This window comes from Strix aluco, chromosome 5, assembly GCF_031877795.1.
Source record: "Strix aluco isolate bStrAlu1 chromosome 5, bStrAlu1.hap1, whole genome shotgun sequence".
NCBI lineage: Eukaryota > Metazoa > Chordata > Aves > Strigiformes > Strigidae > Strix > Strix aluco.
The window spans coordinates 21136006-21161090 of record NC_133935.1 but is presented as its reverse complement, the minus strand read 5'-3'; the positions used below and the strand labels follow the sequence as shown (position 1 = coordinate 21161090).

General features: G+C 38.4%; 1 protein-coding gene across 1 annotated transcript in view; it reads right to left on the bottom strand.

Moving 5' to 3' along the window:
• Positions 1-25085, bottom strand: part of PIK3C2G (phosphatidylinositol-4-phosphate 3-kinase catalytic subunit type 2 gamma) — a 212386-nt gene that overhangs the window by 172670 nt on the left and 14631 nt on the right. Inside the window, 4 exon segments of the mRNA XM_074825864.1 lie at positions 1206-1269; positions 8049-8088; positions 8091-8118; positions 17355-17457. Of these exon segments, the coding sequence (XP_074681965.1) occupies positions 1206-1269; positions 8049-8088; positions 8091-8118; positions 17355-17457 (235 nt within the window).

Below are 25085 nucleotides of genomic sequence, written 5' to 3'. Positions count from 1 at the left end.
TAAAGAAATATATATGCATATTTGAGCTTGGGGACCTCAATTTTCCAAATGGTTATGACTGTATCACATTTTACACACTAAAGTCTCCTTTGAGAATTTGCTTACAAAGGAAAGTTCAGTGAATACCTACACAGTATCAAAATCAGAGCATTACTTTGTAGCTAGGCACAGTTCAACATCTTTTAAATTTGTATACATTTTGCAAAAGGTCAAAGGTTTACACAAAAATTTAGAATATTTTTATCTATGTATATTTATTACATGTGTATTGATATATATTTACATGTGCATGCACATCTGTATGTATATGTGCAATTATACATATGTGTATATGTATACACAGTTGTACGTATGTGTATATTTTCTGACTATTCAAAATAGAAATATCGAAAAAGATTAAAATCTGGACTTGAATACAGGTGACAGATCTTTGAAATAAGAATTTTATGTTTTAACATATATTTCAAAGGAATACATACTTCAGCATAATGAATTATAACTCTGGAAGGGATGCACTGGAATACATCCACACTACATCAGTATTCTTTGATTTTACTAACATCCTTCATTTTCTTTCTAGTTCCAAGCCCTAGAAAGTCAGTTAGTATGACAACCTGAAACTCAGCTCAAATAGCCATTTGGTTTCTTCCAAGGTATCACTCATATATACATTTGTTCTTTAGATATTTGTCCTTAAAACATTAGTTAGCAGAGATGATTTCCTAAGAGATTTTTCCTGCAAGCATGTAACATTCAATTGTCAGCCAACAATACTTTAAAATAAAGCTCTTATGAGTTTTGTTGTCTAAACCTAATCCTGCAAACTACCACATGCTTGAATATATATCCTCAACATGTAAACATTTGGCTTGTGGGTTTGCAAAATCAGGGACAAATTTTACAGATACATATAGTATACTGTACTTCTACTAATTCCAAATATTATACTGTCAACCCAGAAGATCTTGTTTTTATTTACAGATTCCTGGACACTTAGAAAGAGTCACCTTTGATAGTTTCAATTTGTAGAGCTTTCTTCCTAATCTCAAGCCAAGTTTTATTAAGAGAATTTGTATCCTTTCAAAGTCAGGTTAAACAGCCTTAACTAAAAGTCTTCCTTAATTGCATTTGAAATAGGTTAATAATTAGATATCTTTCATGTAGAAGTTAATGCTTTTCTGATATAACAAACTGAGAAAAAATACCTCATTTTGCAATAAATATTCCAATTGACCTCTAGATTTTGTAATAACTGAGACAAGGTTCTGTCTGGTAATCAGAAAAAAGAAAACAACATCAAGTTAATAACAATTGGATAAAGAGAAAAGGTTTGTTGGATTTTTTTAACATGCTATAAATTTGGAATAGTTTAACTGACAGTGATTTTATGTTGGTATAAAATGAGGACAAGTGCTTATGTAGACATCATGTAATTGAGCCTGGATCTCCATGGTTTTTTGGTAGTCATTTGCAACAAAGCACAGATGTAAAAATCTTCCACTTATACCTGGAGGATACAAGTTTCCTAAGTGAAAGAGCTCCAGTAAGTGATTTGCTATTTCAGTGTCTATTGAACTTCACATCCCATTTATTTTATTCTGATGTTAAGCAAGTGCTTAAATATTACTGTGAAGAAGGGTGGACTTAAGTACATGCTACAATGCCCTCTTTGTCAATCACTTCACAGACTAAAGCTGCAGAGAATCAGGCAAAAATCTGGAAAAGCTCCATGTTTCAAAAGTCCATACTAAGTCACAAGTATAAAACTGTATATTATAAAAAGGGACAACATTACTACATAATTCATTAAACTTGATTTTCTTACAGTTCTCAAGTTTACGTGCTTAAACTGTTTCAGCAACTGCTTTTCCTTTGACAGCCTTCTCTGTAGGGTCAGATCTTCAGGAAAGAGAACGGAAACCTTAATTCCCACTTTCATACCCTGCCTAGCCTACTAATTGGTAAAATGAACACCTTATTGCCTTGATGGTCCTTGGTGGCAGTTAGGGTTATGTGTTTTTTTGAAAAAGTGGAAATTGCAATTTACATTCTTTCTTCAGTGTTTATTTGTTTTATTCTCACTTTATCCTTGACTTTTTTTTTTTTTTTTCCCCTCTTATATTTCCCACTGACCCCTTGCATTAGGGTTCTCTCTTTCCCTTCCACTGCAGTCTGGTAGCTGAAAGTTACAAAAGTATTTTGATTGCTTCAGAGCAAATGGACAATTGTTTGCAGAGAAATTGTGTCTGTTCTCATGTATCCTAGTTGGGCTGAGCAACCAGAGATTAGAGTTGCAACTACGGTCCAAATTACAGGTTTCGTGGTACGTGGTTAGACTTTCAATATATATATTGTATGACAAACAGAAGGAAAGAGTCATTGCACTTATATCATCATACAGAGTAGAGAAATGTTAGGTGGTCTTCTCTGTGCTAATACCAGAGTACATTTCCCCGTAGATGCCTACTATTCACCTCCTCCTACAGATGGTTTTGCCTTTACAACTTTTTATTTCCAATCTGCACTAGCCTTATCTAGCCAGGCAATTTGTGTGTTAAGTAGCTGTCTGGCAACTCCTCCTGCAATCCTGTTAAGTCATAACTAATACAAGTTGTTGCTCTGCTTTGACAAAGTCTCCAGGCATAACATCTTTTTCATAACATTACCCAGCTCCAAAGTAGTTCTGGACATATTGAGCTTGCCTTTTTGCCTTGATGCATACAGGTAAGCACATTTATTAGCATGTTTGTCCTAAATGCAGGTTTCAGAATAATTTCATAAGTTATAACACTAGTTCAAAAAATTAGCATATTTTTCATCAGTTTGTTCTACCCTAGAGAAATTTCTGTATAAAGTAGCCATTATTTTACATAATTAATAGGAAACAAATCCAATAACTTGTAACAATGATCAAAATACCTCTACTAATGCTATCCTGAACTCTGACTGCTAGATAGTAATACCTACATGTTATCACACAAACATACCTCATACTTGTACATCCTTGACAGCTGTGTATAAACACAGCAATGCTAACCAACCCATGAATGTTCAGTATTTCTTTGACATTGCGAATTTTTTTGAGCTTTTAGCAAGGCAATATAGTACAATAATTTTGAAAATTAAAAAGAAAAGTACAAACAACTTGAGAGAGTCAGTCTTAGATCCCAGCTGGTCTATATGGGAGGAAGATGACAAGCATATAGCATATACTTAGAGCATTCATTTTGCAGTTTCCTAGCAGCAGCACCTACCATGGAGCAATGCTAGGTTTCCTTTCTAAAATGCTGTTTTTCACCATGCTGCCTAACTAAGCTGTGCCTAACTGCATGGATCTGACTAGCCATCATGTTATAGTTACTGGCACCTCAGTGTCAGAGACTATGGGCCAATGGACTGCAGTTCTTCTGATGCACTCACTGACTTACATTGTGTTTAGTTTTCAAGCTATGAAAATCAGTGCATAAAACGATATATGGGCGGCCAGTTTTATTTGTTCACATTTGCCAGTGAGAGCAAATCTGATTATTACAGAAGTAAGGTTCCAGTTCATTCTTTTTACTTCATCTCAAGCCAGTTCAAACAGTTCTTTTTCCATCTCTGCTGGATCTAAGCAGACTGAGCATCTCAATCAATACATTCTCTAAAACACAAATGTTTGTGCTACAATCAGAAATGTAACTATCGTACAAGCAGACAACCTTGAGCACTATTTTATTTAGCTAAATACTCACAACTGTGAAGACACAGTAATATGGGACAGTAATCTGCTAGCCTTCCTAGGTTAGCACAGCCTGTGTTGAGCCCATTCTACTCCATCTCCATTCCACTGCATCCATTTACTCCATCTTTATTACAGCCCTAGCTAGATACAGAATTGAGGGATTATAACATGTTGCAAACACACATCCCAGTGCAGAATAAGCACAAAGATGTTGTTGCATGTTATGTTAGAAACAGCTGTTATGACTAGGTATGATATTATTGACTGACCTACTCACAAAAAAATATTAAGGTGGTCCTGCTTACAAGAATAAGGGCTTTTCTTCAGTGCATGGCTCACCTTATAATTTTGGTGGTGCTTCAAATCTAAGTGCCTTCTCAACATAACTGTGCCAGTGCTTTCAGCTCAAACTAATTTCTTTTAATGGTGAAAAAGAGTATGTGAATACTGCTAAAGAAGCTTGCTCCAGGAAGTGATTTTTTGATCTCTAAGTTAACAAGGGCGTGAAGGCTTATGTTCACAATACTGGGAATAGCCATAGTTAGAACCAGCTGTGCACCCTGCATAGCACCAAGTGAGAGCCTACTCCAAGCCTCCTATGACTGTAAAGCGCTACTAAAACACATAGGGTTTTTATTCATTAAAAAAGGTGGGATGCAGTTCAAAATGCCCAACATAACAAGAGGCAGTCCACCATGGCAGTATTTCCATACCATACCATGGAAGGTTTGTAGTGCACATCCTGAAGCAAGCTTTAAGAACAACACTGAAAAACTGCAAATGTACAAGAAGTCTGGTACGGTGCTGTCTCATAGACCTGGCCTCCAGGGAGCATTACCTGGAGCGAACTAGGAAGTGGATGATGATCAGGTTAGAGAATACTTAAACTGGACATACATAAATCCATGGACCCTGATGGGATGCAACCATAAATGCTGAGGGACCTGGCTGATATCATTATGAGGCCACTCTTGATAACCTTTGAACAAACATGACATTGGAAGAGGTGCCAAATGTCACTCCCATCAACTGGCTGAACGTCTGGGCCCAGACAGTGGTGATCAGTGGCACAAAGTCTAGTTGGAGGCTGGTAACTAACAGTGTACCCTAGGGGTCAGTCTTGGGTCCAGTACTGTTTAACATCTTCCTTAACGATCTGGATAATTGGGCAGACTGTATCCTCAGCAAGTTTGCTGATGACACAAAACTGGGAAGAGTGGCTGATACACCAAAGTGTTGTATTGCCATCCAGAGGGATCTTGACAGGCTGGAGAAATGGGCTGACAGGAACCTCATGATGCTCAGCAAAAGGAAGTGCAAAGTCCTGCACCTGCGAGGAATAACCCCATGGGGCTGACTGTGCAGAAAGTAGCTTTGCAGAAAAGGACGTGGCAGTCCTCCTGGACAGGAAGCTGAATGTGAACCAGCAATGTCCCTTGAAGTAAAAAAGGCTAAAGGTGGCCAAAGGTATCCTGGACTACATTAGGAGTAGTATTACCAGCAGGTTGAGAGAGGTGACCCTTCCCCTCTTACTCAGCACTGGTAAGGCCTCACCTGGAGTACTGTGTCCAGTTCTGGACTCCTCAGTACAAGAGAGACATGGATGTACTGGAGATCAGAAATAGTGTGGCCAGCAGGACTAGGGAAAAGATTGTCCCCCTGCACTCAGCACTGGTGAGTCCACACTTCAAATACTGTGTTCAGTTTTGTGCCCCTCACTACAAGACAGACATTGAGATGCTGGAGCGTGTCCAAAGAAGGGCAGTGAAGCTGGTGAAAGGTCTAGAGAACAAGTCTTATGAGACGCAGCTGAGGGAACTGGGGTTGTTTAGCCTGGAAAAAAGGAGGCTCAGGGGAGACCTTATCACTCTCTAAAACCACCTGAAAGGAGGTTGTTGCAAGGTGGGTGCCAGTCTATTCTCCCAAGTAACAAGTGATAGGACAAGAGGAAATGGCCCCAAGTTGCACCAGGGGAGGTTTAGATTGGATATTAGGGAAAAAGTCTTCACCGAAAGGGTTGTCAAGCATTGGAACAGACTGCCCAGGGAAGTGGTTGAGTCACCATGCCTGGAGGTATTTAAAAGACATGTAGATGTGGTGCTTAGGGACATGGTTTAGTGATGGACTTGGCAGTGCTAGCTTAATGGTTGGACTTGATGATCTTAAAGATCTTTTTCAACCTAAACGATTTAGTCCAAAGAATGGCCACTAAGATGACCGAAGGGACTGAAGCATCTCTCCTATAGGGAAAGACTGAGAGCTTAGCCTAGAGAAGAGAAAGCTCAGGGGGGATCTTCTTGATGTATATAAACACCTGACGGGAGGGTGCAATGACAGTGGAGCCAGGCTCTCTTCAGTGGTGACAGGACAAGAGGCAATGGGCTCAAATTGAAACACAGGCAGTACTTAGGGTGACTGAGGACTGGCACAAGTAGTCCAGAGAGGCTGTGGAGTCTCCCTCCTTGGAGATATTCAGAAAATATCCCGACACAGTCCTGAGTAAACCAGACTGTGTCCAGACATTACTTAATTAGGTCTTATACAAAGAAATACCTATTCTTGTCTGGTTTGTATCTGCTACTTTCACTTCGTGCTCCTTTATCCTGTGTTAGAAGGTACAGTAAATGATCCTTTTCTGCAGACATTCTCTGTGCTCCTCAATTTCATAGACTTGTAATCTATAAAATACCCATCTTCTATTATCTCTTAATCAGGATGAAGAAAATTATTACTTCTTTTTTCTCATATGGAAGGCATTTCATTCCTCTGAGCATCCTTGCTGCCCTTCTCTTCACTTTTTCAAGATCTATTACATCATATTTGAAATGGGAGAAACAGAACTGTCAGCCATATTCAAGATAAATGAACACCCTACACCAATACTGTGGCATAATACTGTTTTTTTGGGTTTCCGTTTCTTTCATAATAACTCCCAACATTTGTTTTATCTTTTTTGCAGCTGCTGTGCACCAAGCTGACTTTCAGAACTATTTATTATAACCCCAAGAACTCACTCCTGGTGGTAAAAGTCAACTCAGAGCCTATGATTTCTTATGTGAATTTAAGACTGTTTCCTCCCATCTACATTTATCTTCTCAAAATTTCATCTGCAACTTTATCACACACTCAACTCAGCATTGTAAAATCCTTTTGCAAATCATCACAGGCAGCTGCTGTGCACATTACGGACAGCAAACTTTTGTCACTAAGCTATTACTCCTTTTTTTCTCAGATAATCTAGAAATGGAATTGAGAGCACAGGGCCTGATCACAGATCGGGGTCATCACTACTGGAAAAAGTTTTCTCCTACCCATCACCAACCCGTGGGACAAGTAGGAAACAGTGATCAAGCATAGTTTGAGCTTTTACTTTTTCAATATTTACTGAACTTGTGGTTGAAGAAAGAAAGTATTTGTTGCCCTACAGTATCAGAGGAAACTTTGGGGACCATAGTTTATTTGCAGCTCAATATCTTTATCACATATACCCTCTGAAGTCTCTCTTTGCAATGGAAAAGGTCACACACTTTATATCACAAAACAGTCAGTAAGTAGTGTGTGTAGAGACTGTATGATTGGTTTGATCTCTTTGTAGCAAGGACCAGAATGGAATTTTGGCCCATGCTCCTATGAAACCAGATGGGTTCTCAGTAAGCACCAGATATTCACCTTGAACAAGTCACTACCTCTCCATTTTCCTCCATCTGCTAAATGACAGGTGTGGCATTAACCATTCTTGGCAAAGTACTTCATAACACACTGATGAAAAACATTACAAAAAGTGTTAACAGCTTCTCTATCCAAGTGCATGAAACAGAACATAAGGAAAGTTGAGTGAGGAATCTATCTTACTTAGTGCTTGTCCATAACAGGTTACAGTCAGATACACTTTGAGTGCCAAGTTCAAAACTTGTCTCCATTAAAAAAATTAAATAAAACATCACTCGACTGTGAAAACACAGACATAATGAAGAGCAAATCCATTATTTTTACAGTATTTACTCTTAAAAATTCTTTAAGAGCAATGAACATGTGAGAATCACAACTCCTTCAATCCTGGGAATCTATGAGAAACATGAAAGCTCTAATGAAAGTTTCAATGACATGAAAGGGAGAGAATGGGGAAAAATTACACAGATCTAGAAATTATTATTGATTTTTGCTAAGCAATCAATAAGGTCTGAAAATAAGAGTCTAACACATTGAACCAGTTTTCTTTCTCTTTGTCCCCAGTAGGTCTTGGAATTGTCCTTTGGGGCCAGGAGGCTCACTACAAATATGAACAATTACAAACAGAAATACTATTAAATACCAGTGTTCTTACCAAGTCAGTCTCCAGGCACAAGTGTCTTCTAACAGCTGATCACACTGAACCATCTTTGCTCATCCTCATGCTGTGGAAGAGAAGCCTGTAGTGAGATATAGTATTCTGATAGGAAGAATGTATGTTGGAGAGATTTGCTTGGTATTTGCCAAAGTTGGCATATTCTTTTAGGAACTCTCAGAGTATTCGGGACATTTTGGTCTGAGATTTTATTTGGTGAATCTCTCTCATGTTACACTGGGTTGTACTATATAGGAGGTCAGATTGTCACAGTAGTTCCTTCCAGCTATATATAGATTAAGACTATAGCCAGGCCTCAGTAAACCCTGCCTCTGCTTTCTTGTTGCAGACAGAAGACACCATTTTGCAAGGGCTGTATACTAGGTATGAAGCAGAACCTGTTTGCATCCACCACCTCTCTGCTGCTTCTTTTTCTAAGAGGACAGAATGGAGAAAACCTGTAGCATCCTTTGCAACCCCTCTGAAGGGACTTCTCTCAGTGAAGAGTCACAGAGATGTTCAAGTCACTAAAAAGCATTTTTTGTATGAAGAGAGCTTGAGCTGGGACTGTTCAGTCCGGAAAAGGGAAATCTCAGGGGGAAATCTTATCAATATGTACAAATATCTGATGGGAAATAATGAAAACAAGGGAGTCAGACTTTTTTCAGTAGTGCTCACTGACAGGACAAGAGGCAAAGGGCATGAATTAGAACACATGAAATTCCACCTTGACACAAGAAAAAAAAATATTGTGAAGGTAGTCTAACAGAGGAAGAGGTTGCCCTGAAAGGTTGTGGATTAGGTGTGAATATTTGATGAGATATTCAAAACTTGGCCAGACACAGTCCTGGGCAACCCGCTCCAGCTGACCCTGCTTGAACAGGGGCATTGGACTAAATGATCCCATGAGATCCCTTCCAGACTAAACAATTCTGTGACTGTCTTATTTGACACATTCTGCTGACCAAACCTGTTCCCATTCAGATATAGTCCTTTCTCCAGCCCCACAGATTTGTTGCCTTAATTCCTGCCACCTCATGGAGGTATCTCAGCCCATGCTAGGCATGTACTGCCAGCTTGTAGGCACCACCATGTCATAAAAATTCTGCCCTTTTTTGACTCAGTTCAGCCCGTATAACTTATAGGGGAAAGTTACTGAGGGGCTTGTGACAAGCATGACCCCAAATTCACTGGTCAAGGATTACAAACAGAATGACATTTATGAACAGGTATAACCCTGGAAGGGGTGGAGGGATGAGAGAGAGAAAAGAATTAAATAAGAAAACAGAAGGAGAGCAGCACAGTACATAGGCATCTAGTGGTGATGAGCTTCTGTTTCCACAGTGGCTAGGACAACTGCCAGACATTATTTTTCTTAGCATCTCTAGAAATGTAAATGGCTGGGACAGGCACAGCTTAGGCAACCAGGCTACAGGCTATTTATTTTTATGTGTACTGATCTAAAATATTTGTTTGTTCAAAGGTGAAGTAAAGGACAGCAATCATATCTGGCCAAGGATACAGAAGAATCTGAAAGGTGACTCCATTTTAGGCTGGACTAAACTAGCAAAACTTTCAAGTTCTTTGTGAAGGGAAGGCAAAATAGTTTAATCTTAAGCAAAACGTTTCAGTAAGGAAAAAAAATAAATCTTCTGTTCATATTTTACTGTTATAACTTTCATACAATAAATATTTTTTTTTAAAAAATATAAGAGCATAATCCAACAGTGATGAAATAATTCATGATTTTCCCCCCCTCCCCTCTTAAACAAAACTTGAAAGAAAATTTTTATTTTCCAAAGAAAAAAATACAGTTTTTTACTTGCTTGGCTAAAAAAGCCTTCTATTATTTTGAACATTAGTGAATTCAAATATTGAAAGCTTGCTCAGAATAAGGTGACCACAGTAGCATTTTCTTCTAGTTAATTGAAGTATAGTGGCGGTCTAAAGCTAAAATTCCTGAGCAATTTATGTCTCTGCTATGGTTGGATTCAATTTAAATATGATAATTGACATGTGAATTAATTTACACTAATTCTGCTTTAGATTGCTATACAGAGATTTAGCAATAGCACCATTTAAGGAGCAGGATCTTGCTGACCTAGATGCATTACAGATGTTCTGTAAAGAATTCCCATCTGGAGTGTTACTATCTCTTTTATCATGTAGTGGGAATAAGCAAAAGATGAATTAGATGAATGAAATGGAAAGGGGTGACGGTAAGAAAAACATTCTTATGCATTAGGCCTTGAATGTATGTGTCTTAGACCTAAGCACTGAGCTCCACTTTTGGTGCTTGATCTTATACAAACATCTGTGTTCCTTATCTCAGTGTATTGACAGGAGAGTGTTAAATGTTTTTACAGCAGAGAAGACAGGGTAAGTACTTGGGGGTTAGGGGTTACAATTGAGAGCAGATGATCTTTTCTCAGCTGGTTTCAGAATCTGTCTCTGAACCCCACTGAGTTGCTCCTACAAAAATGATTACGAGACACACAAAAATAGTTTACGGATGCCAGTTTCCTGAGTGCAGCACTAATTGTGCTACATATGGCTCTGACTTAATAACTGCTGGTTTTGCTCACAACTCATGTCTTCTGCCCATCTTCTCCTGTGAGGCTTGGAGCACCTGACCTCTGACAGCTATCATGCTGCTTCAATGCATGCTAGAGGACTGGTATAGCCCCTCAAGCCTTGAGAATACTTTGTAGTGCTACCATAATCAGAAGCATGTATTCCAGCAACGAAAGAGCACCCAGCATGCCATAGCTGCTTGCTAGAATATCATGATTTGAATTTGCTACTTCTAGACAGAGCAATAGTCAATCACATCCGTCTTGACTCTCAGCAGATCATAACCTTTTTATTTTTTTCACTTTTTTAAAGTCACATTAAGCTGCAGATGAATACTCTATGTGTTCTGCAAAATACACCCTGCATTTTTATAATGTCACTGCATGCTTATCTGTCACACTGCCACCTCTGGAGACCTTACAAATAGCAGAGCACATCTGAACAGCAATCACAGGGACAAGACTTGAGCCACAGAACAAGACTGATAAGATACAAACTTCCTCCTTGATCTCATACACTGACAGGACTAGAGGACAGAGAGGGATGAATTTGGAAACAATGTGACACAGATTGAAGAAGGAAGCCCTGAAGCTCAGAGAGAAATTAGGTAAGTGTGACTGATAGGAACCCAGAAGCTTAAGGGGATCTGATGGAATAGGGCAAAAGGTGGGTGTATGTGTATTATTTAGCACCTGGATATATAATGGGTGATTACTATATAGAAGGACTGTCAAGGTATTCATATGTTTCTATGACACTAGTTAGACTACAACCTTAGTGGAGATTTCTATAAAATAACATACTCCAAAGTCCAAAATTTGGAAGGATCCTATAGATCACAGGTCAAATTCTCCCCAAGAGCAAGCACAGATTAACTCACAAAAATAAGCAGTAGCTGCATATGTTCATAATGGTCTGAGATAGCTGAAGAATCTTAAAAATCTCAAAGTTTGTACCTTTTATTTTTTTTTAAAAATGAAAGCACACTCTTTTCACATCTTTTTATATGAATACTGAGGGAGGGAAATTTATTTTCCATAAACTGCCTCTAAGTCTGTGACTTTCAAATACGTTTTACGACCAAAGCCACAAGTTTCAGATAACAGCAACAAAATTGACTGTAGACTACCTCAGATCCTTGAATTCAGTGTGGCTGAAGCAGGTTTCAGTAGATCCAAAGAGATCTACTGAACAGAACTGGGTCCAGAGTGAAAGGAAACACTGCAGTTTTCAATGCACCATAGTCTGTGTCTCCTCCACTAGGTTTTGTCTGGTCCTGACAGACTTGCTGGTGCTCCTGCCAGCAAGCAGAACCTCTCCTTTCCAATAAAAGTGCTCTGTCACAAGCAAGCCTTGGAGCTGGAGGAAAACTCTGGGTCTATGACTTATGCCAGCTCAAGAGCTGCTCATGTTCTTTGCTGTTATTAGTAACTTGAAGTAACTTCATGGCCTGAAGCTTTCAGAGCTGTGTCATTTACAGTAAAGGGGTGATCAATAATTCACTTCAAGATATCTTAAAATTTCACCCTACTGGTTAAGCCCTATTGTAGGTTATTAATTACAGTTCCACAAATTCTTTGAGACAATAAATGTTTTCTAATGGCCTGTACACACACTGCTAATTTGTCTTCCAAGCTTGTTAGTTACCTGCCTGAAGGACTATTTTTGTTTGTTTGTAATCTTTCTACCTGGTAATTGTAACTATTTCCAAAATGTGGAGCATCAAGAGATGCTCAGTCTCTGCTCCTGGCCACCACAGTGCACTGCAGTATATTAAACCTCATTTAGACCTGTCAAACTGCAAAAGAGTTGAAGGAGGCTTTGAGCATAGCAATAGAACATGAAGCATTTTATAGTACCACAGTTTCAAGGGATACTTAAACACAAGAAAAGGCTCCCTTCTATTTGAGATACTACACAATCCCTCTAAAAAGTCACAAGCATTTAAATAATGGAAAAAGCCCCACCTTCTTATCATGATGGACCACTGACTTTTTTCATCTGTGATTACGCTCAGAACGTTAACACTTAACTCATTATGTCTGGTAAAACATTAACACTGTTAACATTGGTATATATGAAAATAAAAATGTTTTTGAACTTTCTGGAAATATTGTCTGCTGGCTGCTTTAGTACAAAAATCCCTTTCTGGAAGGTCTTGTTAGAAACCCTAAGTGTTCTTTGCTACCTCTCCAGTGCAAAAATTCATGCTTTCCTGAGATAATCACTATGTGGGGACAACCTTAAAAAAAATGGGCCTCTTGAACAGGCAGAGCACTCCCTGGAAATGGTATCTGGATAAAGGTTTCTGCTTCTATGCTGTTCCACTAAGCATTTCTTCCTAAATACCACCTAGCCACTAGGAATTTAACACTTCTGACCCACTACAACTTGTGGAGTTTGTGCTTAAGAGTAGCCTCTTAGAGACCACATAAATTAAAATACAGAGTAGGACAGGTGTGTAGTCAAAAAAAATCTAGCGGTCATTATTCAGTATTATTATAACCTGTGTGCACTGGGCCACCATTTGACAAGAGGACTGTTGGATTTTCTCCATATTCATTGTCATTGATTTCAATTCTCAAGATTTCAATGTGTGGAGAAAAATCTGCAAGGTGCAGAGTTGTCACTCCTGTCAACAAAAGCTCGTGGTCTGGCTCAACAGTATAAAACTGAGCTTCAATATGTTTCTATATTATAAAGATAACCTTATATTCCCTGTAGAAGCCTTATTTGGAAGCTTAGTAGGAATCTACCTGAAAATTTGGGTCTTAAAAGATTTTTGTTCAACAGTGTTAAGACTGATAAATGTAATGTCTCAAAAAATCAAAATCAAATGAAAGGTCACCCATTGGCTGAAAGACCCGTGATTCCATGTAAAGCCCCAGGCCAAATTTCCTGCTTGTAACTGCTCAGTTCAAGTCAATTTCTTTTTTTCTGAATATTTTATAACAGAATGCCAGCTTCCCACAAAAGGAAAGGAAGCAAGTATTCACCTTAAAAAAATGTTTTTCGGCTGAATTCACAAAAGAATTGTGAACATTTAGTTATTGGCCAAAGTTCATAAGCTGGCTAGTTTAAAAAAATACAAATTAGTTGCACATTACTTACAAGTAACCACTTATATTGGTTATTAAGTATAATAGTAAAATAATAGTAATTTGTATGTACAGACAGATACTTTTAACTATGTACCCTGATTTCAACAGTGTTATATAAGTAAGAGTCATGAAGGCAGTCTCCAGATGGCATTGGCATAGGGCTTTGCTTCCTTAGCACACAAAAAGCTTTAAAGCTTCAGAATAGACTCCTGACCATATCATTAAGTTCCAAAGCAGATAATTTTGAAGTCTTATAGTAAGAACAGATCTATATACAGCAAATAGGTCCTTTGTTCTATATTCTAGCTTTTCTGTTTGAAGACAGAGCAACTTGTAGAGAATCAATCATTGGCTTGGAAGTTTGAAGAGGAGATTGTCAGGAAGTTGTGTGAACGTGGTGGTGCAATTCTCACCCCTCCCTGCCCCTCCTTGTTGGGCTGTTTGGTGCTAGGTGTGATTCCACCCACATCCCCCGAGCTATACACCAATCTGTGGAGATAAGGACTGACAATGTTAAGGAGCCTGGCTCCTGCCCCTCCCGATTGCTGGGAAACAGCTATAACGGCCCATCAACTCCTAAGGGCCTGGCACACCTGTGCCTGGGATGTGGTCAAATGGGAACAATAACAGAGTTGCACATTAATCAAATTCTTTTGTAACTGCTGGAAGGCACCAGAAGGTATTTGACAAAAGTCAATTATCTTGGACCCTATAAACTGTGACCACAAGGTAGACCCTTTGAGCTCTCCTGGATCGCAGCGGGCCTGTGACCAGCATCTCCCCTGAGCTGGGATGCCTCTCAGGTACCAAACCCTTAAGGTGTCGTCTGCTGCCAGAGCTGATGGAAGGCCAGGGCAAAGTCAACCTGCTCGAGTCTCAATTATCACCTGTTGAGGAATGCCAAGGCATTGTGAGTATTTACTGTAAACTCAAGAGGGAAATTTTCTTTGAGCTAGCTTCTCTTTCACCCGTTCTTTCTCTGTTTCTTGGTGTGTGGGTACATACTTCATTCTACTGGATCCAAATACTTTGTCTCTGTGTGTGTGTTTGTACGTTTTGTGTATGCACATGTATATATGTATAAATTAAGGTACCATTAAGTAAGTTAGTGTGAATCTTGTCATTTTAGAATCTGTAAATAAGTCGCTTTTCTTTCTTTCAACATTTCTGAATTATTTTGTAATGATAAATTGCTGTTAGTTATTAATAAATCTAGATTTCCTGCTAAACCATCACCGTGTTAATACTTTCATCCGCAACAGTGAGGCTCCCTCTTTTCAGTATATGCATGTAAAAAATACCTTCATCGCATGCTATATGCATATAAGCAGCAAAATGCATTTGTATCAAACTTCTCATTCATGTCACTGATTTCACAGGCCAGAGGATGCTGAAAACCTGCAACTGTCCAGCAGAAGGATCAATAATATATTATTCCATTTAAAAGATAGAGATGCTGACCTAAAAAAGGTAAATAATTTTTCCACCATTAAACATACTTATGGACATCCATAGTTATATCTAATCACCAACACTCCACTCTTCTCAAGCCCTTCTTTGGCAGCACTATATGGAAAAATGAAGTTTTCCATCTCCTAACACAGGATGTCTTGTCACAGATCTAACATCAGAAAGGACTATGACAACAATCTAATCTCTATTTAATGCAGACAATGGAAATCACATGGTGATTCCTGTCTCGATCTTAACAACTTGCAGTTAAATGACAACTAGGTACCACAGATACTTTCCCAAGACAAAACTTATTCCAATGGTCACTGGACATGTACTTTTTGCTACTGTAATATGGGGATGGGGTGAGAAAGGACATGAGATGGACACTTGCTCACCCCCTTCTGAAGGTATATTCAAACATCAACTCATTTTCTCTAGACTGAGAGCAAGAAGTTGATCTGAATCATTTTTGAAGAAGTGACCTGGTGATGAAAGCTTCCGTGTTTCCTAATTTACTTTCTTTTGGATGATGTTATACCAAGAAGAATCAATGTTTTTTAAAAAATAATTAAGTGAATAATAATAACAGTGAAGAATGCTAATAACATAAACCAGGACTGTACATATCAGTACTAAATTACTCTTATCTATAAACTGGTTAAAATGTTAAATATACATATATATTTGGCCTCATTATAGTCCTTTTTTAATGTTCCAGGTAACATATTGAACTTTGTGTTTCACATGGTGACACATAACAGAAATTAAAAGAAAGCCCTTATGTTTTTTTGTCAGAAATCTCCCATCTGACCCATATATTGGTATCAGGCTGATAGCATACCTATGCAAAGCAGGTAATTGGTACTATCTGTGAACAGAGTCAACACACTGCCAGTGAACATTGTCCAGAACAAAGCTTCTGCTGTACTGCAAACTTTGGGTTGGAAGTAATTCAGTGTGGTCCGCTGGAAGTAAAGCTCACATTTAGTAGCATAGGTGTTACCGAATATCCGGAATAAAGAACTTATCAACACCAATTTAATGCAGATAAGCAGACACTTTTTTATTGATGGCCGGGCGCGCAGGGGAGTATTCTCACCAACAACGCACGCCAAGCACTAAAATCACTCATCTTATATAGAACTTTTCATATACAATTCCCAAGGACACAGTTTCATACACAAACACAGTTTCCTTGGCAAGTACTTGTAAGCTGTTACGGTTGTTTCCCCAAGTTTCTATTAATCCTAGACTTTGACAACTACTTGTATTCTCCTGGTCCTATCTATATATTATAAATCAACTTGCAGATCAGTTTGTATTTGGTTACTTAGGTTCCAAATGTCTCTACTAAATGATTATGACCAATCTCTTCGGCCTTGGTATGGGACTGTATAGGTAACTCTAAAGCAGCAATCGGTTGCCAACACAAACCACAACAAACAAAAATTTTACTAAATATTTCTTATGATTTTATATTTCTATTAAATCAAACACAATTTCTTCTACTTATTGGTAAATCAATAACATAGGTCACTGTCATTAAAGCTCAGTAATCCACTGCAAGGTTGCTTAAACTCAAATAATCTGAATAGGAATCTCCTGGGTTTAAAATGATAATAAAACAATGTTTTCTGTAAGGACTAATGTCCTTACACACATTTCTGCATGTCTACAAACAAGCACCTACACACACAGACACACACACACAAGTATGCATCACACATGCACAAACACAGACTGAGTCTGGTTTTTATCAGCCTACCCTGGTTCTCAGTGATAATGACAAGTAATCCAGATCTAATTCATTTTACACAGTACTTTGAGTGGTTTTACCCTCGTTATATTTCAGAACTTAGAAAGGCCAATCAAAATAAGAATTCTCTGACCACCTGAAATAGCATTAAATTCTGACAAAACTGATTTTTTTTTTCTATAAAAGGTAACCTTTGGTCTTTTTCAGTTATGTGTTCTCTCCAGTAACTCACTAGATATAAGGAGCAAAGCAGACATGTTCCCCAGTATGTTTCAATTGGAGTTCAGCAATATATGCATTCTCAGGAAAGCAAATAATCTCTCTTTGATTATTACTGCAGATTGCTACATAAAAGGATTGGTGAAATTTTATTCCTTCAGGGATGCTGAAGAGAAAGAGGAGGAAAAAAAACCAACATACCTTTCGAGCCAAACTTTGCTTCAAATTACTAGTGTTGTGTGGTTGAAGCTGAATGCAGGTGGTTGCCTTGCGAAGACTTTCATGGCTGCCCAAAGAATGATTACTGCAGTTTGGGAAAAGAAACCAAACAACAAATGGTTATCTCTGCTCACCACTTCCATCTTTCTTTCTTCTCTCCTTCTCCTAGAAGTGCTAGTGGACTAAATGTTAAGTGCAAAGCAGATTGAATAATATAAAACCTGTACTTGGCACCTACTTCCGTGAAAACTGATGCGGCTTGGTTCTGGCATATTTTCTGGTGAAACAATTTAAGAATAATTGCTTAGTTGTATCTTTGACCATTAAGTTCTGTAACAGAACAATGACACAGAGAAAGAATATCCTTAACAAACTGCACATGCTCCCAAACCTTGAGATTATTCATGCATCTTCTTCAAACCCAAATTAGTGCAATTTATACTAAGTATCTTGGTTATGAATGCACCACTACAGAATGACTTGTAGTGTTTGATACCCATCCTGAAAATCAAATATTAACTATAAGTTTGAAAATCACAGAAAGACAGGTGGCCCTTGATTCTCAAATAAATCAAAGTTCTCACCTTTTGCAGCTCACACAATGATGATAAAAGAATCTGCGAGTTGGTCTTCCTCCTTCTCAAATCATATGCCAGTTAAGGTCAGACACAGAGCTCTACTCACTCAGCTGGAGTGGTTCCTACAAAGTGCTCTAGCACCCCATGACTGTGAAATTCATTATTACTATTTGCCTCTTCAGAGTAGCTTCTAGTCCACTCATCACTCTTGGCAACTTCTTCTAGGTTATAATACAGCCTTAGTTTATCACTCTTAAACTTACTTGGAACTAAAATAATTTCACTGTTTCCCTTCTACTTTTTATTTTAATCAGAGAAAGTAATGAAAAAATTATTTCAGAGTTAAGGTAAACATCTTTTTACATTCAAAAAAATTCTTTGGGATTAATAGGTAGGAAAAATGACATTGGTTTTTGCAAAGGCAAATTCACCACCAAAACAAGTTAATATGCATAATCAGTTACAACTCTACTGCATGTTCAATTAGATTCTTGTTGCTTTTTTCAAGCCTCCAGCCACACAAGTGCCAAAAGGGATATTCCATATTTATACAGATTTACAGAATGGCAAGTTGTTTCAGAACTCCCTGGGCCATGAAGGAAAGATGATTCTTTCCTGGTTTGTCGAGTGACATGTAAAACTCGGAGTTCAGATGTAAACTATGTTTCTTTCTACCTAAAATGGCTTTTGATGGAATGTCTGAATAAAACTGGCTGGGTTTAGTTCCAAAAAAACCACTCATCCTATGAATAAACTGTGGAAAGGGTGACTTAGGAGAGAGACTCATATCTCACAAGGCAGCAGAGGTCCCCAGCACAAATGAATGGTTAAACTTAAATAAATGTGCTATACATAACTGCCATTCAGCACAATTACAGGGAATTCATATATCTTGTAAATGTTCTGCACCCACACTACACTGTAGTTAAGTAAAATACATACATTCCATCAGAGATCACAAAAGGTGTAAGCATAGATATAGGGGCTTTTGGTTTTGTTTTTTTTTTTTTTTTAAACAAATACATTAAAGGTCACAGAGGACAAACTCATTTCCATCTGACATAACAGAATCACAGAATCACCTAGGTTGGAAAAGACCTTGAAGATCACCTAGTCCAACCATTAAAAAAAAATATACACCTGCAGAGCTCTAACTTAGCCATTTGTTCCCCTTCTTATATTTGTGCAGTGAACTGTTCTTACTTGAGTTCATCATCTAGCATTTGCCCCTATTATCAGGACCGCATGGAACTCTAATCCAGTTTCCTAATGTACACTATCACCTTACTGGTATTTTCAAACGCAATCAGCACATTTTCTATTCAATCATTAAAAAAAATATCTGATAGTACCACTTCCTTAGGACTGATCTCTGCAGAGCATTACTCAGTCCTTTTCCAAATGTACCTGAACCACTGTTAATGAGTTCCCAAGTAGAGTTTTCCCATGACTTTGGCAACTGCTTTTTTTCATCTAAATAGACCTCAGTTTCGTTACTGGGACTCTATGCAGTATAGTGTCAAAAGTTGTTGCGGGAGGATATTGGACCTGCACAACTCTGAGAGTTGTAACAAGCAAAGCCGTTTATTCTTCCAATAGTACATACTTATGCTCTCGCCAAAGCTCTTACTTCATAATCAGCAAATCAGCAATTAGACAGTTATCAACCTTTTCTCCTAGCAGCATAAGACCACTCTAACACGCGCTGCGCAGACCAATCATCTTCTCGTTCACGTGCTGTTCACGCGGCGGTAACTTCTCACAGTTCAGTACTTTTCCACAGTTTTAGTGTTGCAGCTGTCCGTTGTTTTCCTCTGCCACCTTAGCACAGCTCAGCAGTCTCTTATCTTTCTCCCAAGGCCTGTTTGTCATGAAAGCCTAGCTGTTTCTCAGAGGCTGTGCAAGGCTGACAGGCCGATGCCTCCCACAAAAAGTCTTATAAAAGTCAAGCTATGTGGCATGTATTGCTTCTCCTCTTTTTTACCCTGTGGTAGAAAGAAACTGGTTTGATTTGATATGATGTCTTTTTATAAAATTCACTCTGGCTATTACTCCTCTCCATGTTTTCTTTTAGGTCCTTAGAAGTAGTTTGTACACTAATTTGGCATATAGTTTTTGGTCTACTGGTAGGAACTATTAGGAACTACCAGGAACTATGACTTTCTATATAATTATTTCTGGTGCCTGGTACCTGGCAGCAGGCACATGAGCACTTCTAGCAGTGGTGGCAGTGAAGCCCAGGTTTCACAACCTCATAGACACCTGGGCCAAAGAGCATAACATTGAGTGGGTATATCACATTCTCTATCATGCACCAGCCTCCGGGAAAATTGAACAATACAATGGAGACAGGGGAAATTGAACAGCTGTCTACCTTGCCTGGTCTCTTGAAGGACCCTTCTCTTGTGGGGTTGCTGAGGGTTGAAGAACAGCAAGTGTCAATCACTACCACAGTAGTGCACTGACAGCAATATGACACCAATCCTGATTCCCATGCATAAACTGATTCGTTGACTGGAGAGCCAAGGGGTGATCAGCAGGACTTGCTCACCCTTTAACAGCCCCATATGACCAGTGTGAAAGTCTACTGGAGAGTGGAGACTAACAGTAGACTATCGCGGCCTGAATGAAGTCACGCCACCACTGAGTGCTTCTGTGCTGGACGTGCTAGAATTTCAATACTAATTGGAGTCAAAGGCAGCCAAGCGGTATGCCATGAATGATATCACTAATGCATTTTTCTCAATCCCTTTGTCAGCAAGCTTAGACTGTGCACAATTAAAATTGTTACCAATAAAACAAACCATACTGAAATAACCACCTACCGGACATGACAGCATCAGCAAAGGTTTTATTGTGAGCAGAACTATAATAACATGAAAAAAAGATCATGCAACTCACACCTAAAACTTTATGCTGTTTTGTTTAAATGAGAAGAAATCCCAAGTCTCTGAGAATGAACCTGGGCCAGTCCTCCATCTTCTTCTGTGCTCTGTGTTTGTCCTAGCTAGCCTTCCTCTCCAGAGATTGATGGCTACTGCTATTCCACTAGCAAATAGATATTCAAGCTATTAAAAAAGTGAATGGCATCACCTTCTAAGGCTTGTATTTCAGTAAAAGTTGTTTCTGCTGCTAGCTATTCTCTTAGTCCATATGGTGATACGAATGTACAGCCTTAAGACTGAGCCCTAGTGATAATTTTCCTTTCTAGCCTTCTTCATATAGCAAAGTTTTTTGCAGTATTTTTAAAAAGAGATATCAGGGTGCTTATTCAGAAATACAAAACTTATAAAATTATGTTTCAACCAACCCTTTTTGTGTTTTTTTCTTAAGATGTGGGTTTTAATATAATTAGAAGAAAAAGTTCACCCAGAAATATTCCCCATTCACTGCTAAGTAAACACCGTGAGGTATGCATAAAGGTATGGCAGAAGAGACATATAGTCTTGTCTCAAGAGTCTGGGCTAGGGTGTAAAAAATTTTGGATCTCTGATGCCAAGCACAGCTATTAGCACGCACACAGAAAATATCAGTCTTAAAGCTGGCATTTCCTATCTTCTGATTACTTGGTGAGCAAGACTACTGTTCTTTTAAAAGAATTATTAACAAATACCTAAAACAAGGTCTTCTGATAGCGCTGCCATGCATTTGCAAAATTCTTTGATTTTAAGAGCATAAAGTAGAGATGTAAGAATGAGAGAAGTTAACATCAACACAGTGAAATATCTGTACTGGTGGAAAGCGTATCACTGTTATGCCTCAAATCTTCTCAAGTCCCTTTACAAGCAAAAGCCCAAGCAACTGACTCCTGGTTCCTGGGACTGTAACAATGCATAGATTCTCTTCTGTTGCTCCTCAGCTCATATCTGTGTTGTGCCTACCTATACCTTTCTTGAAACTTCTTCCTCTCCTTATTTCACCTAATCACATCTGCCTCATGACTCTAATGATGAACTCTCTCATGATCCTTGCAGAACTGCCTCACACTTGTTTTTCACCTTCTACCCTGCCATTGTGTAGTCCCACAATATATCAGAAGCAGAGAAAAGGAAAATCCCTCTGTTTCTTGAGACTCCCTCACCACTAGATGATTTTGCTTCCCCACAGCAAGGTTTTCGGATGTGCTATAAGTTCCAAATCCTAATAAAGTTCAACCAGATTTTTTTGTTTTTTAAAAAAGGACTCAGCTGAGCAGCATCTCTGAATGAGAAATTTAATCTGCAGTGACAAGAGAAAATTAAGTTTCTTTTTTACAAAGAACATATTCCTCCAAAAGATGCTTGCTTCTTATGATCCCAATCTGCATGGATATTACTTTGCCCAGTGTAAAATTAATAGCTTAAACTTCACTTTGAGTGAAAAGGAATTCTTATTTAGGTCTCAATTCTCAGACAATAGAATTAGTAAAGCAAAAAAAATGTCATCAATAAGGTCACAGGCAAGCATGTGAAGCAAAATGATAAGCCTTTAGACATTTCTATTCCATATCCTGGTTCAATATGTTGGTTAAACTGCAAAGCAGTAAGGTAACTGTGCAAATTACACCATGGTAGAGTGTGGATGGAATTAAATACATATATGAGAAAATCCTTTAAAAAGTCCAATTAAAAAAATAAAAAGGCATGTTTAGAAGTAAATCTTATAAATATCCTACATTCTTTTGTAGGTTCTACATTACTGCAATCTGTTGCTAGCAGACAGATCAATAAAAAAATAAATAAGAGCACCCCATATTCTTATATACACTCGTGTTCTTTGTCTTGTTAGGCATTTCAGGATGACCTGAGTTTGCGGCCTGTACTTCTAAAGGCAAAAGTGTCTAAATGGAGGATTTATTCATTGCTGTCACATGAGAAGGCTTGCTGCTGGCATTGAGAGCTAGGAGTTATTTGACACAAGCTGCTTAACCCCAATTTAATTTATTTTTATATAATGTCTTTCATGACGGGCATCATAAAATCATTTTTAGAGGCATCCATTTTAAATCTAAGGAAAGATAGGAAACTGAGAGCAAGATTTAAAGGTAGATGTAGAAGGTTTGGATGACAGGATGATAAAGCAAAGAATTTTTAGAAACTGCAGATGACCCTTCAAGAAATAAAAGACGATCAAGAACAGGACAAGTGTAAACATGGGAGTGGACAGCACACCCACAGCTGGGAAACCCAGAGAAGGAGAGTCTATGGATGCATATGAACATCAGAAACTTCTGTGAATAGTGGCAAAAATTGATGACACACAAATATGGGTTTTACTGCTCTCTTCTTTTAAGCAGTCTCTCTCTCTTTAAGACAGGGTTCTGCCTCCAGACGAACTTACACTGAACATCTGGAAAAGGAACGGCAGCAAATCAGCTGGAGAAGTAACTAACATACACCTTACAATGACAGAGGGGCTGGGAGAAGGTAGCAATGAATCCTGATAGCCTCTACAGGTGCTGTAAGAAAAACTTGAGGAAAAAGGAAGTGTAGGAAGAGAAAGAAAGCCTGCAGGTTGAGGCAAGTCTAGGATTTCTGATCAATATGCAAAATGAAAGACCAGACACCAAATGAGATTCCATATCAGAATTTCACAGATGGTTCTATTAATTACAGATTGACTTGCAGCCTATACACAGTCTTCTGGGTTTTTTTTAACTTGTATATTTGAGATCTGATATTCTACTTGTGAGTCAGATAGGATGTAAGCTCAAGGCTGTCTCCATAAGAAGGAAATAATGGATGATGAAATGGTGTGGTGCTGAGTGTAATGGTCATTAGCACACAAGTATTTTATCCCTATCACATTCAAAGCTAAATGGATTCCAGAAATCACCAAGTCTTTCAGGTGCTTCTGTAGGTGGCAGGGTGAAGTGCTCATTAATACAGTCAAATGTCATCGTAAATGAAAGCTTTTGACAGATCTTCACAAAGTTGTCTGTTTCACTCAACCACTCTGGTCTGAGAACAATTCATCATGTCACCATTTTGGCTTCACTTTAGTTTTTCTGGATTACAGAAAAGCAGGAGCAGCAGAATATTTATTCCCTTTGCTGTCTCAACTTGGGGAACTTCCATCAGAATTCATCCCTGAACAATTTCCAAATACTCTTCTGGGGAAGAACTCTGCACATGTACATCAAATCACTCTGTTAGCAACATTTGGAGGAAAGTAATTTGCACTAAAAGATAGCCCAAACATAGGAAAAGTTTCACCCTGAGGCAACTCCGCAGGCTGTGTTAAGCTACACAAGGGATCATTATGGTTTGGGGTTTCAAATTTCAGATACAGGACTCTGATAAGGAGGCAGAAGAAAGGGAGCTGAAAGTACGGCATAGTATAGAATTACAAACTGCTGAGGCCAGAAGTGCAGCCCAGTGCTTTCTGCATGACAGTGAAGGAGCAAAGCAAAAAAGATGAGAATATTATTGACTTTGTTTCACTGCTAGTGAGATGTGCAGAGATTCTGCAAGTGCAGGAATTTAAACAGTCCACTATTGATGTGTTCTTCCATACAGTGAAAATAAAACTGTTTAGAACATACTGTACACTGTACTGAAATACACTAAACTCACCCTCAATAAAATGACTCATTATTTCCATTTTCTTTAGCAATTAGTTTGAAATGAGAAGAGAGTTGTGAAAATAAAAAAAAAAAACCCACCCTGTCCTTCTAATGTAATTAACAGATCTATGTATGACCTGATTCTCTGCTCAGCTATTCTAGTGTTGTAATGTTTTGCACAGTGCTCTGCTGTACCAGCTCCTGCTTTACAGAGATTTTAACAAGAGTGGGCTTAGAAAGGTTGAAGTCTCCATCTTTAGTTGCAAACCATAATTCACCATAAACATCTGAACATTGGACCTGTGTACCTGTGTAAGAAGAGAAGTGTCCAAGCTGGATATAGAACAAAGCTAATTTACACAGTGTGACACTTGCTCTCACAACTACATTACTTTCCTTAATCAAGCTGAATTGCCCTAGGCTAGTTCAGGTAATGTTTACACTATACTGCAAATATAACTGCTTCTAAAAATTTCCCTTTCAATTATAGACATATACTATTTTATCTAAAACTCTTTACCTCTCTAACAGATGAGCTGTGATTCCTGCAGTGCCAGCTTAACAAGTTACCACAGAAAACTGCCAACTTCT